This window comes from Cryptotermes secundus, unplaced genomic scaffold, assembly GCF_002891405.2.
Source record: "Cryptotermes secundus unplaced genomic scaffold, Csec_1.0 scaffold68, whole genome shotgun sequence".
Classification (NCBI taxonomy): Eukaryota; Metazoa; Arthropoda; class Insecta; order Blattodea; family Kalotermitidae; genus Cryptotermes; species Cryptotermes secundus.
Genome location: NW_019722422.1, coordinates 1,021,933 through 1,036,981, shown reverse-complemented (window position 1 = coordinate 1,036,981; position 15,049 = coordinate 1,021,933). Strand labels below are relative to the sequence as shown.

Here is a 15,049-nt window from a genome sequence, read left to right as displayed (position 1 = left end):
TCTCAGGGTATACGGCGTCGAGTGATAGGTCGATGACTGAATACCGAATTGGAAAGGTTGTGAAAAGAATTCTTTCACTCACTCATGGAGCTGAGCCCTTCTTAAGAAGCCGCCAATTGTGCAGCTACTCAAGAATCTCCCAAAATTTTATGGAACCCGAAGGTTCATTACCGTGTTCAGAAGAGTCTTCCACTGGTCCCTATCCTGAGACAGATCAATGCAATCCATACCACCCCATCCTATCTCTCTAAGATCCCTTTCAATATTGTCCACCCACCTACTCCTTGGTCTTCATAGTGGTCTCCTTCCTTCCTGCTTTCCCACCAATATCCTATATGCATTCCGCTTCGCCCCCATTCGTTCTGCATGCTCTGCCCACCTCATCCTCCTTGACTTGATCGTTTTAATTAAATTAATTATAATTAATTTTAATTATGAAACTCCTCATTATGCAGTTTTCTCCAACTTCCTGTCACTTCATCTCTCTTCGAAGCAAATAGTCTCCTCAACGTCCTGTTCTCAAACACAGTCTGTATTCCTCCCTTAATGTCAAAGGCCAAGTTTCACACCGATACAGAACCACGGGTAAAATTATAATTTCGTATATTCTAATTTTTATGTTTTTAGACAACAGACAGGAAGACAAAAGACTCTGGTCCAAATGGTAGTAATGTGAAAAGAATTGGTCCTGACAAACCATAAATCACCTCAGAATAGGAAGATTTCAGGCGGAGATTTGAACTCGCGACCTCCCGCAGGAGTAGAGATAAGAACTCGAACCCGATATTCAGTAACTGTATTTTTCCCTTGTGTATATTTCTCTCTGCTGATGTTAAAACATCTCGATCTCCCGATATCGGACAAAATCGTCTTCGCTGCGTCATGGCTGACCTGTATTCGAGAGACACATGTTTCAAATGTAGGCCCTTCTTGAGTACTGGTTCTACTNTATATATATATATATATATACCTGACTACATGTTTCGGCCCCACAGGGCCATCTTCAGCAACGCATTTTGATTGGACCCTACTCTACTGTAGGCCGTCATTATTCTCAGTTTTATATTTTGATAATATCATTTTAGTGAGTTGCATGTGAGTTTGGTCTCACCTGAAATAAAAAGGGTTGCCTTGTGGACGGAAGAGAAAGCACGAGAGATACTTAAATGAAACAGGACACGGAAATATAACATTACAAATATATGGATTCTAGTTGAAGGAGAATATAGTGCACCATTATTCCTAGTTGAAAGCGAGAAAAAGTAACAAGAAGTAGGAGGGAATTAATTAAGGAGGAATTGCATACTTTGTAGCCTTTCTGCAAAATGATTAGGATGATGAACTCAAGATGGTTGGAGGGACAGAGTATATAACATATATAGAAGAGTTCAAAACTTTATACAATGTTTTATTACAATTATTTTGGAGACCTAGGCTTTGTGGGAAGGAAGAATGAAATGAATTTTACGTAAATATGGTTTAAGGATATGGATTACTTTAGCACGACGCACCCTTATGAATACAGCAAAGAAACCTCGCCTTCCATAAAAGTTCCGAATTTTCTTGACTAACTAACGGATTTTTAGATTCTGAAGAAAGCCTCTTCATTTTCCTAATTCCTTCATTTTGCCATGATCGTTTTGAATGAAACAAATGAAGTAATGTAAAATGTCCTTGTTCGAGTGCAACTTTATATGTTTGGATTTGCACTATGTGTATCTTGCTTATTGTATGTATTTACTTTGTTTTGTATTGTTCCCTTTATGTTATAGTCTTTCCTTGTCTGTATCAGTGTAAGATGTACTGCCACCGGGTGAATACCCCATTGCAGTAAAAATATATATAATAATAATAATAATAATAATAATAATAATGTTTTGACTGCTCTCAGTAAACGCAAACGAGGCACTGGAAAGTAACTAGGAGTGGGAGCAATACTGTAGAAAGTTAATAAACAAAAAAAGAACTGAAAATTATACATAAGTAAAATGTCGACTTTAAGAATACTACAGCAAATAACTGAATATCAGCCAAGGGAACACAGATCAACCTCCCACACCCCTCCAGGTAAATGTGGGTGGGGACGCGAGACCAGAACAGGCTTAGTCTAACCCGTGTAATAACAAGAAGAAGAAGAACAACAACAACAACTCTGTTCCATGGAAGTATCAACCAGATGTATTTAGGAAGATAAGGTGTATCGCCTGTGTATATTTTTCTGAAAAAAAAAAATGAATTTAAAATTATACATTTTCTGGGGGCGAAATAACTAAAATAAGCCCTGCACACACATATATATATATAGACCGTTATTCTACAAATGGTTAGGTATAAATTCCTGTTCATTAATTTTAAGCGATGTAAGGTGATAAACTGGTTAAATATGTTGGCATTATTTATTTTGATGAAATATATAAATTAAATATTGTAGCGAAGTTGAATGAAAAATTTGACCAAAATTATTAGAGAAACTTGGGTGTTGTATCTACAACGTATCACTAGAAATTTAGTGTCCTTGTGGGTACTGCCCAGAGCACAATTGAAATTTGAAATGCAGGTCCACCCATTGTGTGTTGCGTCGTTAGAATAGTCCCTCACTCCTGGCAGTCCTTGTCTTCCAGTTTAGTACCTCTGCCCTCTGCAACTTCCCTTCAACCTGAAGGCTCATGACAATTGCATAAGTAAATCATTAGTTGAGTCAAAGTGAGCAGAGGAGACATCCGGCCGGTGGGGTGCGTAATGGTGCACGAACTGGACAACAGAGGCCTAAACCAAATAGTTCAATTGTTTAGCTGAATGTGAAATGACAAGGGACACATTCCATCCTTTTTTAGAGTGACAAGGGCTCGGATGGTAGAGATTCGACACGCGCAGGCCAGCACAGACTCCTGCTGCAGTTTGGCATTTGTTACGCCTGCTTAGTGCACACACCCGGACATCCACTGCAGCAAGTGAGATGTCACCCACAATACCTTGCTGTGGATCAAGGAGGTTGAAGAGGAAGTGGTCTACTTCGCTGCACATTCCGAACATCAAAGCATAGACAGCTCACAGAGATAATGGGGATTTAACGATGATGTAGACTCACATGTGTCCTTGTGTGTCATGATGCTGCGTAGTCTGCATCCTGAAGATGGAGTTAGTATGTTCCTCCGAAACGCTGGTACCAACCTAGCACATTAAATTGTGGTACACAGAATTCACAGCGTAGAAACCTCAACGAAAGGAATTCCTGTGAGACTTGGGCATAGTCGTGAGAACGGTATTTCAATGTAATCAGTGTGTAGATTTGATGTATCTGTTCAGGCATTCTGTTACGAACATGGTAATGAATATTCGGTTTCAGTAAAACGCGATGCTTTCTTGATAATCTGAGAAACTATTAGCATTCTTTTCAATGGAGTCAATTTACTTATAGCCACACGAGACAAATATTTTACCACTATTATGTCTTCTAAACTCTTAATTATATATCTATGACTTTACAACCCTTGCGAACCTTGGATGCTTTTTCAGTTTCTTAATCTATACACAGCCGGTAGGACTCTTTGGGCGGGGATCAGTCCGTCGGAAGGCCGCTATCTACACACAAAACAACACAAACACGGAATAAACACACACAGATATTCATGTCTCGAGTGGGATTCGAACCTACGATCACAGAGTTCGAGCAGGCGAAGACGGTTCATGCCTTAGACCGCTCGGCTACTAGGGTCGGCTCAGAATTCTCTTTATTTTTTCCTTTGGAGCTATAACCCCAGTTTGGTCTTTGGCCTACCTCCATGAAACTCTCCGTTTCACTTCGGTTTACTAGATGTTAGATGCTCGGTAGTCCCCTTGGGTGGGTGATCAGCTCGTCTCAAGGCCTGTACACAAACACAGAAAACCGCACATACACACAAATGTCAAACATCCAAGCACTGATTGGGATTCGAACCCACGATCTCGGCTTCCGATTGAGCGAAGGCGGTTCAAGCCTTAGACTACATGATCACAGTGGTCGGTTCAAGATTATCACCGTTTTACTGACAAATATGGCGTAGATGGCGGACTGAAACAGAGGAGAAGGGCATGGTGCATTCAGAAACGTAGTGGGATAGGACAGACACGAAAGCGCCCACAAATATTTCGGGAAACCTGTAGGGCTCATAATTTTCATCAAGTCATTGGTTAAGTTAAAAGGAACTAACAAGGAAGACCGCTCCATAGCTCAAGCTGTTAGTCGCTGACTTCCCACCGCGGCGGCCCGGGTTCGACCCCGGGTCTGGTCAAGTGGGATTTGTGGTGGACAAAATGGCGCTGAGGCAGGTTTTATCCGAGTACTTCTGTTTCCCCTGCCAATCTTCATTCCACCAATTGCTCCACAATCACCCTCACCTATCATCTGGGGCTGGTACAATAGGCTAGAAGTGGCCGCAGTACAAGGGACTTAGTCCCACCCCACTAGCAATAAAAAACTAACAAGAATATTAACTACAGACTACAAAGCTTAGCCAAGGCTTTAAGGGGGAACATATATTGGGGATGTTTGAGGACAGGGTGCTGAGGAGTATATTTGCTGCCAAGAGGGAGGGCATAGGAGTCTGGAGAGAACTGCATACGGATGAGCTTTATAATCCGTACAATTAACAAATCTTATTAGGGTGAAAAAATGGAGAAATCCGAAGTAATCTGGGATATACAGCGGGCATGGGGGGGAGGTTAGAAATTGATAGAAATTTTGCATTAAAAATTTTGGACCACTTAGACCGAGGCGTGAATGAGAGCATAATTGTGTAACAAAAGAAACAAGAAGTCTTAACACCATACCATGTAGCAGTTAAAAGTACGCTGTCATATTTTTATTAAACTATATTATTGTCTCGCCTTATACATTACGTTTCGATCCCTCGAACAGTCATCTTTCGGGCAAAAATGTATTCCGTACACAAAACATAATATTGTTTGTTAAAAAAATTATTTATAAAGCATTCACTAAAAATTGCAGCTTTGGAGGAACAAGTAATAAATTCTAATTAAATATTAAAATCACTTCTCCGTTTTTCTATCTTATTAATAATTATCACTTAATTGTGTTCGTTAATAGTTAAATTTGGCGGTTTAGAGACTTTTTTTACTTTCAAGATTATTAAAAATGGATGTTGTGTAAATATGACGTGAAGATTTGAATGGATTCATCTGGCTCAGAATAGGGGCCAATGGCAGATTCTTGTGAACATAGTACTGAAAATTTGGCTTTTGCAAAATACACGTAATTTCATGACTAGATGACCCACTATTAGCTTCTAAAAATATTCTGATCTATGGTGGCAATTAATTATACAATGCAGTAATATATTTCTCTGGGTAATTTAAACAAATATCAATTATAAAGTAGTTGGCATGAACGTTGTCAATTACAGCGTAGAAGATTTTGCAGCAAGTTATTTTTTTTATATCTGATACATATACTGCATTTCGCTTGTCTTGCTGCAATCTCTTGTTAGTTACACGTATACAGCATTAGTATAGACCTAATTATACTTGTCATTTGTTTTGCTTTCTTTTTCGAAACTATTTCAACCCAACATTTCTGAGTCCAAATTGAAGTTATGATGGCGGGATTACATTAAATTTTAATGTTGCTCTAGCCGCAGAATGACATTCTAGTCAGAATGTTAGTATTACTGAGAGCATAGAGTTAGAAACTTCTGAGACTTAATGCGATCTCTAATGTCACCATGTCCAAACAATATGGTTCGAGCTTGCTACCTGCTTAACGTTTTATTTTTTCGTTTATTCTCTGACCTTTAAGATGGAGACGACGCCTTCCTCCGAAACTTCTGTTCATTTTCAACGGTATGCATGGCGTTATATCCGAGAATGTAGAATTCTTCAAAATGTTTCGAGGATTTGTTAGGGGGAGGAATGTACACACACAGGACAACTTGCACGGTAATGCCATTCGAATGTCACACCTACCATACGGAAAGCAGTAAAAAAAAACACAGAAGAAGGAGGAGAAGAAGAAGAAGAAAACATTTATATCAGAACCTAAGAAAAATACCGCCAACTTTCATTGCTCTTAACTGTATGTAGGAAATTGACAGGTAGACTAATATTAACATTTTTCGTTCATAATATAATGTACGAAGTCTTTACTAGTTTACAGATATACAGAGTGGCTCAGAAATAAGTTAACCTAAAATATTCTTTGGTATTAACTGGAATGTTTAGATTTAAACTGCCAATCAATTTGTAGAACGGTATCACAGCTTTGCGAGCTCCGAATTGAACACGGAAGATCTCATTTCGGGAAACCTTTGCAAATTCAGAAAGTAATAAAGAAATTCCTAACGAATTTTAATGTACATTCTATTAACTAGTTAATTGAATTTGGGTCACCCTAAATTTATAAACATATGGGCTCTGCTTCGCATGTTCACAATCCAATAATGACATTAAATATTAAAAATTACAAAGTAAATATTTCAGGAAGCATTCCTTTTCAAGCATTTCTCGTGAAATGAGTCGAGCTGTACCTTCATTTTCCAAATGTCTTCATGGGTTTATAATTAAGCGTACGGTTTTTGCCTTGTATATTTTATTTTATTTTTTTTTTACAAAATGTAGTAAACGGACTTTAAGTTGCACATATAGTTGAAGTAAACTGTTGCTTTTCCGTATTACTTACACATAAAACCATCCATGTTAAAATTATTTTGAAAAAGTAAGCATATAATCTCATATTTTCCGGTTTTTAAGAAATTTCTGGAAGTTGTACATCAGTCAGACTGGAGCAGAGACTCGTAAAACCAAATCAGAAGTAAATATAACAGTTCCACCGAAGCTATTGTTGTAGAATCTAATTTAGAAGATTTTATTCACGCAGTCGCCATTAATAATTAATAATAAATTAATAATTATTACACATACAAATCAATAATTTCTGTTCTATATATTTTTTTTTCTTAAAACACTCATTTCTTAGGGACATTTTCCTCTCTAAACAAGAATCTGCCTCTTCTAATAAGAATTTTAAGAAAAGAAATTGGATGTAGTGTATTTGGTCTGTGTTGCTGAAAGCAGAACACTGTATTCCTACACAAGACACCTCATTTCATGTTCTTGTAGGCCACGCCAGAACTGCCTTCACATGTGGTGCCCTAATGAGTGTGCCTACACAAAGTGTCGCATTGACCCTGTTTCGAGCGTAGAAAATCGGCAGACCCCACACCTGGTGGTGACAGCTGACAAACCCCTGGCCTCACAACATGTATTGCAGAACTGGTCCCTCGTGGTAGCCGTGTGGCTTCATTACTTACAAGTTTCATGGTATTCCCTGTTTCTTACCATTCTCACTTGACAGTAATTGATGTAATATACAGCTCGGGTGAGGCGGATTCTAACGAATCCTAGTGCAGCCCTGCATCTTTTAGAGTTGGGATAATGATTCCTATATTCATTATATTGCTGAATTTCAGTACGCGTTTTATGCCATACGAATTTTGGCAATCGATAGATTCCGACATTACTGAAATATGTTGTTCCAACTGCTGTGGTCAAGCAGCGTTTTATGAGGCTGAAAGTTATACATGCATTCTAAATATATTGTGACTTATACGACTGCTAGGCAACGGTTCCGTAAACACAGTCCCGAAGCTACGCTCTTAACAATAGAAGGGCATCTGTTGCTGAATAACGGACCACTAAATACGCGACAAGGATGGAAAGTGTTTTGTATGTGGTCCGCGCCGAGACCCTTTGCTAGGCAACTGCATGGTAACACCCCTCTAAGCAATAGGTGAGCTGTGTTTTCTGTGCTGCGTGGTCCGTGCCGTGACTATAATAGAAAAACCCCGTCCAAGGGGTTCTAACGACTGTCTAAAATTAAGAAACTGAAGTGAAACGAAGCTTTTCATGGATGCCTTATGCACCAAGTGGGAGTAACAGAAATATAGATAGATAGATAGATAGGTAGACGGGCTGGCGGGCGGACGGGCGGTCGGACCGATAGAACTGCTGAGTGACTGTAAGTGTGCTCTGCTTCAAACAGGAAGAAATGAATTTCATACCTGGCTAGGTTTATAGGCGTCTATTCGAGCAAAAGGGACATTTATCGCCGAAAGCAGTTTCAGAACACGACGTTGTAGTAGCCTGTGTAGTTTAGAAGTGTAGAGAGACTGAGGATAAAGAAAGTAATCACAGAGAGACTCATCGGTAATGCAAATGCTAAAGTTTCATAGGAAAGCCTGAGACATCAAAAGCCATTTAAATTGTGTAAAAAATGTACTGACTATGTTCCTCCTCTTCATCTTTCTCTTTTCTTTCTGGAGGAGATTTAGTATGATTCACGTTATGCTAAACAGAAGGATAAGTTGTGTTTTTCGTTTAATTCTGAAAGGTGTCTAATGAGGTCCAGCAGGAGACGATTAGGAGGACTGCCGCGTCACGCCACGGACACCAGCTAAACAAGGGACTGTCGTCGCGCACGACTACTCCGCGGTTTTGTGTTCTTGGGTCACGGATCGTGTTGTTTAAACAGGAGGACACCTCGTTGCCCGTGGCGGTGCTTTTATGAGCTGGTTCAGGGTTAATTGAAGACAGCTTGGTCTCTCCACTTGTTTGTTAGGTTATTTAACGACGCAGGAACAACTTCCCTTATTTTGTAGGATCAAAATAAATGACAGTATATATGTACTTACCATACACAAACCTATTGCTGATTATAGCATAAGGGAGCTATAGAATTCAAGTTATTTATTCATTTAACTGTAATAGGTTACTCAGAGTTAAGGGTGTGTATTCTTTCATTACTGTTGATATCTGTACAGCAAATGTTCGTTCACTTCTTTGTTTTTAAATTGAAAGTTTATTAAAAATTATGCATACCAATGTGTAAAAACTGATAAAAGTAACTCACTTCATGGAAAAGAGCCCTTCTTGAGAAGCTGATAGTCTCTTATCTAGTCAATGTATTTCTCGCCCTTTATGAACCGATATTTCGTGACCATTACTTACTTACTCATGGAGCTGAGCCCTTCTTGAGGAGCCGCCAATTCTGCAGCTACTGTAGAATTTCCCAGCATTTTATGGAACCCGAAGGTTCATCACCGTGTTCACAAGAGCCCTCTACTGGTCCCTATCCTGAGCCAGATCTATCCAATCCATACCATCACATCCTATCTCTCTAAGATCCATTCTAATATTGTCCACCCACCTACGCCATGGTCTTCCCTGTGGTCTCTTTCTTTCTGGCTTTCCCACCAATATCCTATACGCATTCCTCGTCTCCCCCATTCGTGCTACATGACCTGCCCACCTCATCCTCCTCGACTTGATCACTCTAATTATACTTGGAGAAGAGTACAAGTTATGAAGCTCCTCATTATGCAGTTTTCTCCAACCTCCTGTGATTTCATCTCTCTTTGGTCCAAATATTCTCCTCAACACCCTGTTCTCAAACACCCTCAGTCTTTGTTCCTCCCTTAATGTCAGAGACCAAGTTTCACACCCGTACAGAACCACAGGCAAAATTAATAATTTTGTATATTCTCATTTTTATGTTTTTGGGCAACAGACGAGAAGACAAAAGGTTCTGGACTGAATGGTAGCAAGCATTACCCGAGTTCAATCGCCTCTTAATTTCCTCCTGAATCAGGTTTCGATCTGTTATCGTTGTTCCCAAATATCTGAACTGTGCCATTTTCAAAACATCTGTTTCCTCACAAGAATCCGCAATTGGTCCATAACTTGAGCCAGAAGAATCCACTCCATCCAAGTTCGAGGACTTGTATAACATTTCGTAATGTACTGATTTTTAAAGCCATGTAAGTCCTGTGCAAGTCAACGGATATTTTGGACGAAAATATCGTCTCCATCTCCAGAGTTGAAGGGGAAGCCAAGAAGTAAACCAGGACGGAGTAGGCAGAGGCGATATATTTTTCTGAATTATCGGTTGGCTGCCACCGAACTAAAGGGCGTTATGTCCCGGAAGATAGGAATCCTCATAGGCACATCAAATTGACTACAAATTTGCACTATTCGTTATGCTAGCTTTTAGTTTAATTAAACTTAGTGTAGAAGAAGAGATAGTTCAGTCGGTGTATCGACTACGCTATGGGTCGATAACCTAGCCTCCTATTCAATAGGTACGAATGCCCTTTCCATGGAGGTAAAGTGGCAGGAGCGTGAAGCTGACTATTCATCCGCACCTAGTGCCGAAATCAAGTATGGTGGAACTACAGTTCACTCCCCATATGCCTTCATGGCATGGTGCTTAATTACATAAATATACTTAAATACAGGGATAGCTTTACCTTCTTTTACAAAAGAGAAAGAAATATTTTCTCACTGCATGATAATGTGACATATTTGCTCATATCAAGAGCTGTGGAGCCAGAGAAACAGCCGTTGCCAACGAACGGCTCTGAAACAACATTCGTTTCTAGGCAACTACCGATAAACCGACAACGGAAAGACATCCGTTCCTAGTAGATTCTTAATAAACAAAAATAGACAGCCGCTGCAAGGAAACGGCTTAGTAAACATGTTCCCTCGGAAACGGTTAGCATACGAGAATGAACGGTGTTGTCTGCGCGGTCCTTGCCGAAGGGTTATGAGGGAGACAACTTTGGCGACCAAGTCAGTTCCGTACGAGAGTCTGAAGAAAAGAGTCAGTGACAGTTAGTTGTCTGTTCGTCAGTTAGTCTGTGAAGAGGTGACTAGGAGGTGGTGTGAGATGGCCGCCAGCCTGAGAATTAGTTAGTTGCAACAGAGGCAGTTGGAAGGAAGCAGTCGTCCAGAGAGCACTTGAGCCCGGAAACACAGGACTAGCCATTGTTAGATACCGTTACCAGGCAACTACTAGTGATGATACTGCGGGCTGGAAACGACTTAGCCTGATTTTATAAAGTATGGTGAGAGCGATAGTGTCATAATTATCTGTAGTTACGACTTGTAAGTGGTCAATAATTCCAATATCCTATCTAAAACATCGTCTATAATCACTCTATCACTTGACAAGAATTATCTGTGTGCGCTTGTCTACAAAATGTGGGAGCCTCGACGACTTACAATCATATTGACTTCCCCGGCCTGATAGGTGATAGTTTTTTCTATCTTTTACTGCATGATAATTCCTAGTTTCTATGGAATTTATTTGAATGACTCAGAGAACGTTGCCAAGAGAGAAGACGGTACAGACGATGATTATACAGTGTATTACTCACCCCTCTGAAGCAGAACGCTGCTATGAGGGTTGCGGCTCTTTGTGTTGAGCGAAGAACAGTTCCAGCGGTGCCACTGGAACTGGTACTGGCACTCGTCCACTGCGAGTTGCAGTCCCTGGATAGCGGAAGTTGTGACGTCGGGATAGCGGCGGCACAAATCCAGCTGTTCCTTGCTGAGTCCGGGGAACGTCTTGCAAACCGTACCAGTGGCGACCAGCAAGCTGTGTTCCAGCTCCCCACCGCTAACCCTGTCGACAGCCGTCACCACACATAAGTCTCACAAGCCTTGATTCTGTTTTAATTCCAAATAAAGCAAATATCTTTGCATATCACCTAACAAAAATCTTCTCACCTGCAAAAGATAACAACATCGATCGAGCAAAAATCCTAAAATTCCTGGACGTTCCTTGTCAACTCTCCCTACCCATACGGCCCTTTTCTCCAGCTGGAGTCCATCATGAACTCCTTAAAACGCATTCCCACAAAGCTCCGGGATTCGACCTACTAGTAGGTGTCATGCTTAAACACCTTCCCACAAAAGCAATAATACTCCTTACAACGATATACAATAGTATGTTAAGATTCTGTTACTACCCCATACAGTGGAAGTTCGCACAAGTAATTATGATTGCTAAGCCCAGTAAACCACCAACCGAAGCTTCTGTCTACCGGCCAATCAGTCTTTCACCTATGATGTCCAAAACTTTCGAAAGATTACTATTAAACAGAACAAAACAAATGAGAGCAACAGAAGACAACATTCCCCAATACAGTTCGGGTTCAGGCACCACCACTCAACAGCTTACCCGTGTCATCGATTGGTTAACAAAATACGTATAAGAAACCCTGGAGGACAAGAAGATGTGTGCATCTGTATTCTTAGATATCCAACAAACCTTTGATAAAGTATGGCACCAGGGATTACTATACAAATTAAAAAATGCCTTGCCTTGTCAAATCTACCTGTTGATAAAATTTTATTATTATTATTAATATTATTATTATTATTATTATTATTATTATTATTATTGGAGGGGGTGGGTTTCCCCATGCACCGCGGCTAATAGTCTATTGTACGTCACCCTTTGATATTCTACCAGTCGCCATACCCTGCCATTACTGGTGCTCGCTATCAGCCCCGTTCAGCCAGCGAAGCTGNTCCACAGGATAGTGTTCTTGGCCCCTTTTTATATCTAATCTACACATCTGACATACCCCAAGCACACGACATAACATTGGCTATGTTTGCAGATGACACTGCAATTCTGTCCTCTCATAAAAACCTAACAGGGCAGCAAAAATATACAGCAATACCTCAATGCCCTCCAAGATTGGCCACAACTCTGGAAAATCACAGTGAATGTGAAAAATGAGTGCAAATAACATTCACCACAAAACGGAGCACGTACCCACAAATCACAATAAACAATGCACCAATCCTTATACACACTACAATCAAATATCTTGGACTTCACCTTGATCAAAGGCTCACATGGAAGACCCATATCCTGGCCAAGAGATTGCCACTATCAACAAAAGTGAGAAACATGAGCTGGTTAATTGGTAAAAAAAAATCAGCTCTCATTGGAAAATAAACTTCTCGTTTACAAAACTATACTCACACCCATATTGACGTACGGTATAGAACTGTGGAGCTGTAGCAAACCATCAAACACCAAAATCCTACAAACATTCCAATCAACAACACTACGTTACATAACTAACGCTCCATGATTCGTATCAAATCAAACTCACCATACAACCAGGAGTTCCTCAGGGCAGTATCTTGGGTCCACTCCTCTACGTGCTATACACCTCAGATATACCGACCACCGAATCAACAAAAATAGGTACGTTCGCAGACGACATAGCAATTTTCGCTACGTCAGAAGACCCGGTAATTGCTTCATGTAATTTACAAGAACATCTGAATCTAATGGAGAAATGGCTACACCGATGGAAAATCAAAGTGAATGAAAGCAAATCGGCGCATGTGACTTTTACTCTCAGGAAAGGCAACTGCCCCTCAGCACACCTAAATCATATTAACATTCAACAGCAGGACGTAATAAAATACTTAGGACTACACCTGGACTCAACATTAAACTGGAAACACCATATAGCGAAGAAGAGAAAACAAATCGAAATTAAGTTCAAGGAAATAAATTGGCTAATAGGTCGGAAATCTCACCTCACAATAGATAATAAACTACTGATGTACAAAACAATAATTAAACCCTTATGGACATACGGCATTGAGCTCTGGGGATGCGCCAGCAAATCCAACATAACAATCATCCAGCGAAGTCAATCCAAAATACTTAGAGCCATAGTTGACGCACCTTGGTACGTGTCAAACCAAACTCTTCACACCGACCTCAAGATCCCATATGTAAGAACCGTAATCACAGACAGAATCCAAAAACATTACCAGAAACTGGAATCTCACCCCAACAACGCAATAGAAGCTCTCCTTCAACCTACACAATACAGAAGACTAAGACGAACTTGGCCAAACGACCTCCAGGAAAACTGAGTAGTAATCGATGGATTACAGGTCTTCAAGCCAACTTAGTACAATAGAATAATTATTGTACATGACAGCAAATTAGCTTATAGAATGCAAATTCAGATTGCTAATAAATGATTTAAAAAAAAATCAAACTCACCACGAAGATTTTGGAGTCACTTATACGAATATATCCATAATATGTATATATTAACCGTCTTTTAGTGCATACAATTTCACTTGTCACTTCACACTAAATGTTTCGACATCATTCTGCCATCCTCAGGTATATCAATCACGTTAAACCATTGCACTGCCTGCCATCAAGTGTCCATTTATAAAATGATATAAAATGTGTGTTCGTCGTTGTTCAATAATAAAATTTATATATTAAAACTTGTTAAGAGCTATCATTTTACATGTCGTATATCAAACTTGTGTGTAATGCCATTCACCCGCTAACTGTCCAGAAATACAACGCACGCAGCCACATAAGAAAGACACACCATAAGACACAGTATATACACAATTAAAACATAAGAAGAACGACTCCCAAATCACTGGTCCAGTGATTGAGGCTAGCTCTTTCTAACGGACCCAACAGAATAGGTGTTCCCCCTTTTCCTTCACCTGAGGACGGAAACAGATCCAGTTTCCGAAACGTCGTGTTTTTGTTATCTTAAAAACTAGGACGATGGATAAAGTCCAGAAACCCAATATATCACAATATTTATAGTTACTATAGGATTCTGACGATGGTGTATAACACACAGAATTTTAATCGTATTTGGTTTGTATTCATTGTGGTAGGATGTCCTTATTGTTGTGTTTTGTGTATTGTGTTCTGTTTGAACGTGTTGTCACTTAATGTAATATGTGTTACTTGTCTGTTGTGTCCTATTGTGTACTACTGCCACCGGGCTAAAACCCAATTGCAGTATAATAAATAAATAATAATAATAATATTGGGTTTTCGGACTTTATCCATCGTCCTGGTTTTTAAGATAACTAAGAAAACACGACATTTCTGAAACTGGGTCTGTTTCCGTCCTCAGATGAGGGAAACACCTATTCTGTTGGGTCCCTTAGAAAGAGCTAGCCTCAATCCGTCCAGTGATTGAGGCTAGCTCTTTCTAAGGGACCCAACATATCTCTGCGCAATATTTACATTAATGTACCCGCGTCACAAACATTAAATCCTATTTACCGTCTACTCTACATTTTGTGCAAGCTTTCGAGGCAATACGGAATCCGAAATGTGAGCAGAATCGGCTTTGTGTGGAAAACGTCGTGATATTTGGAATGTAGAGGAGAACAATGTAAACATCAG

At 39.9% G+C, this 15,049-nt stretch overlaps 1 protein-coding gene across 1 annotated transcript in view; it reads right to left on the bottom strand.

The window, feature by feature from the left end:
* Positions 1-15,049, bottom strand: part of LOC111861255 (protein Wnt-10a) — a 97,469-nt gene that overhangs the window by 65,830 nt on the left and 16,590 nt on the right. Inside the window, exon 2 of the mRNA XM_023845671.2 lies at positions 11,211-11,458. Coding sequence (XP_023701439.1) covers positions 11,211-11,458 — 248 coding nt within the window. The remainder of the gene's footprint in view (positions 1-11,210; positions 11,459-15,049) is intronic.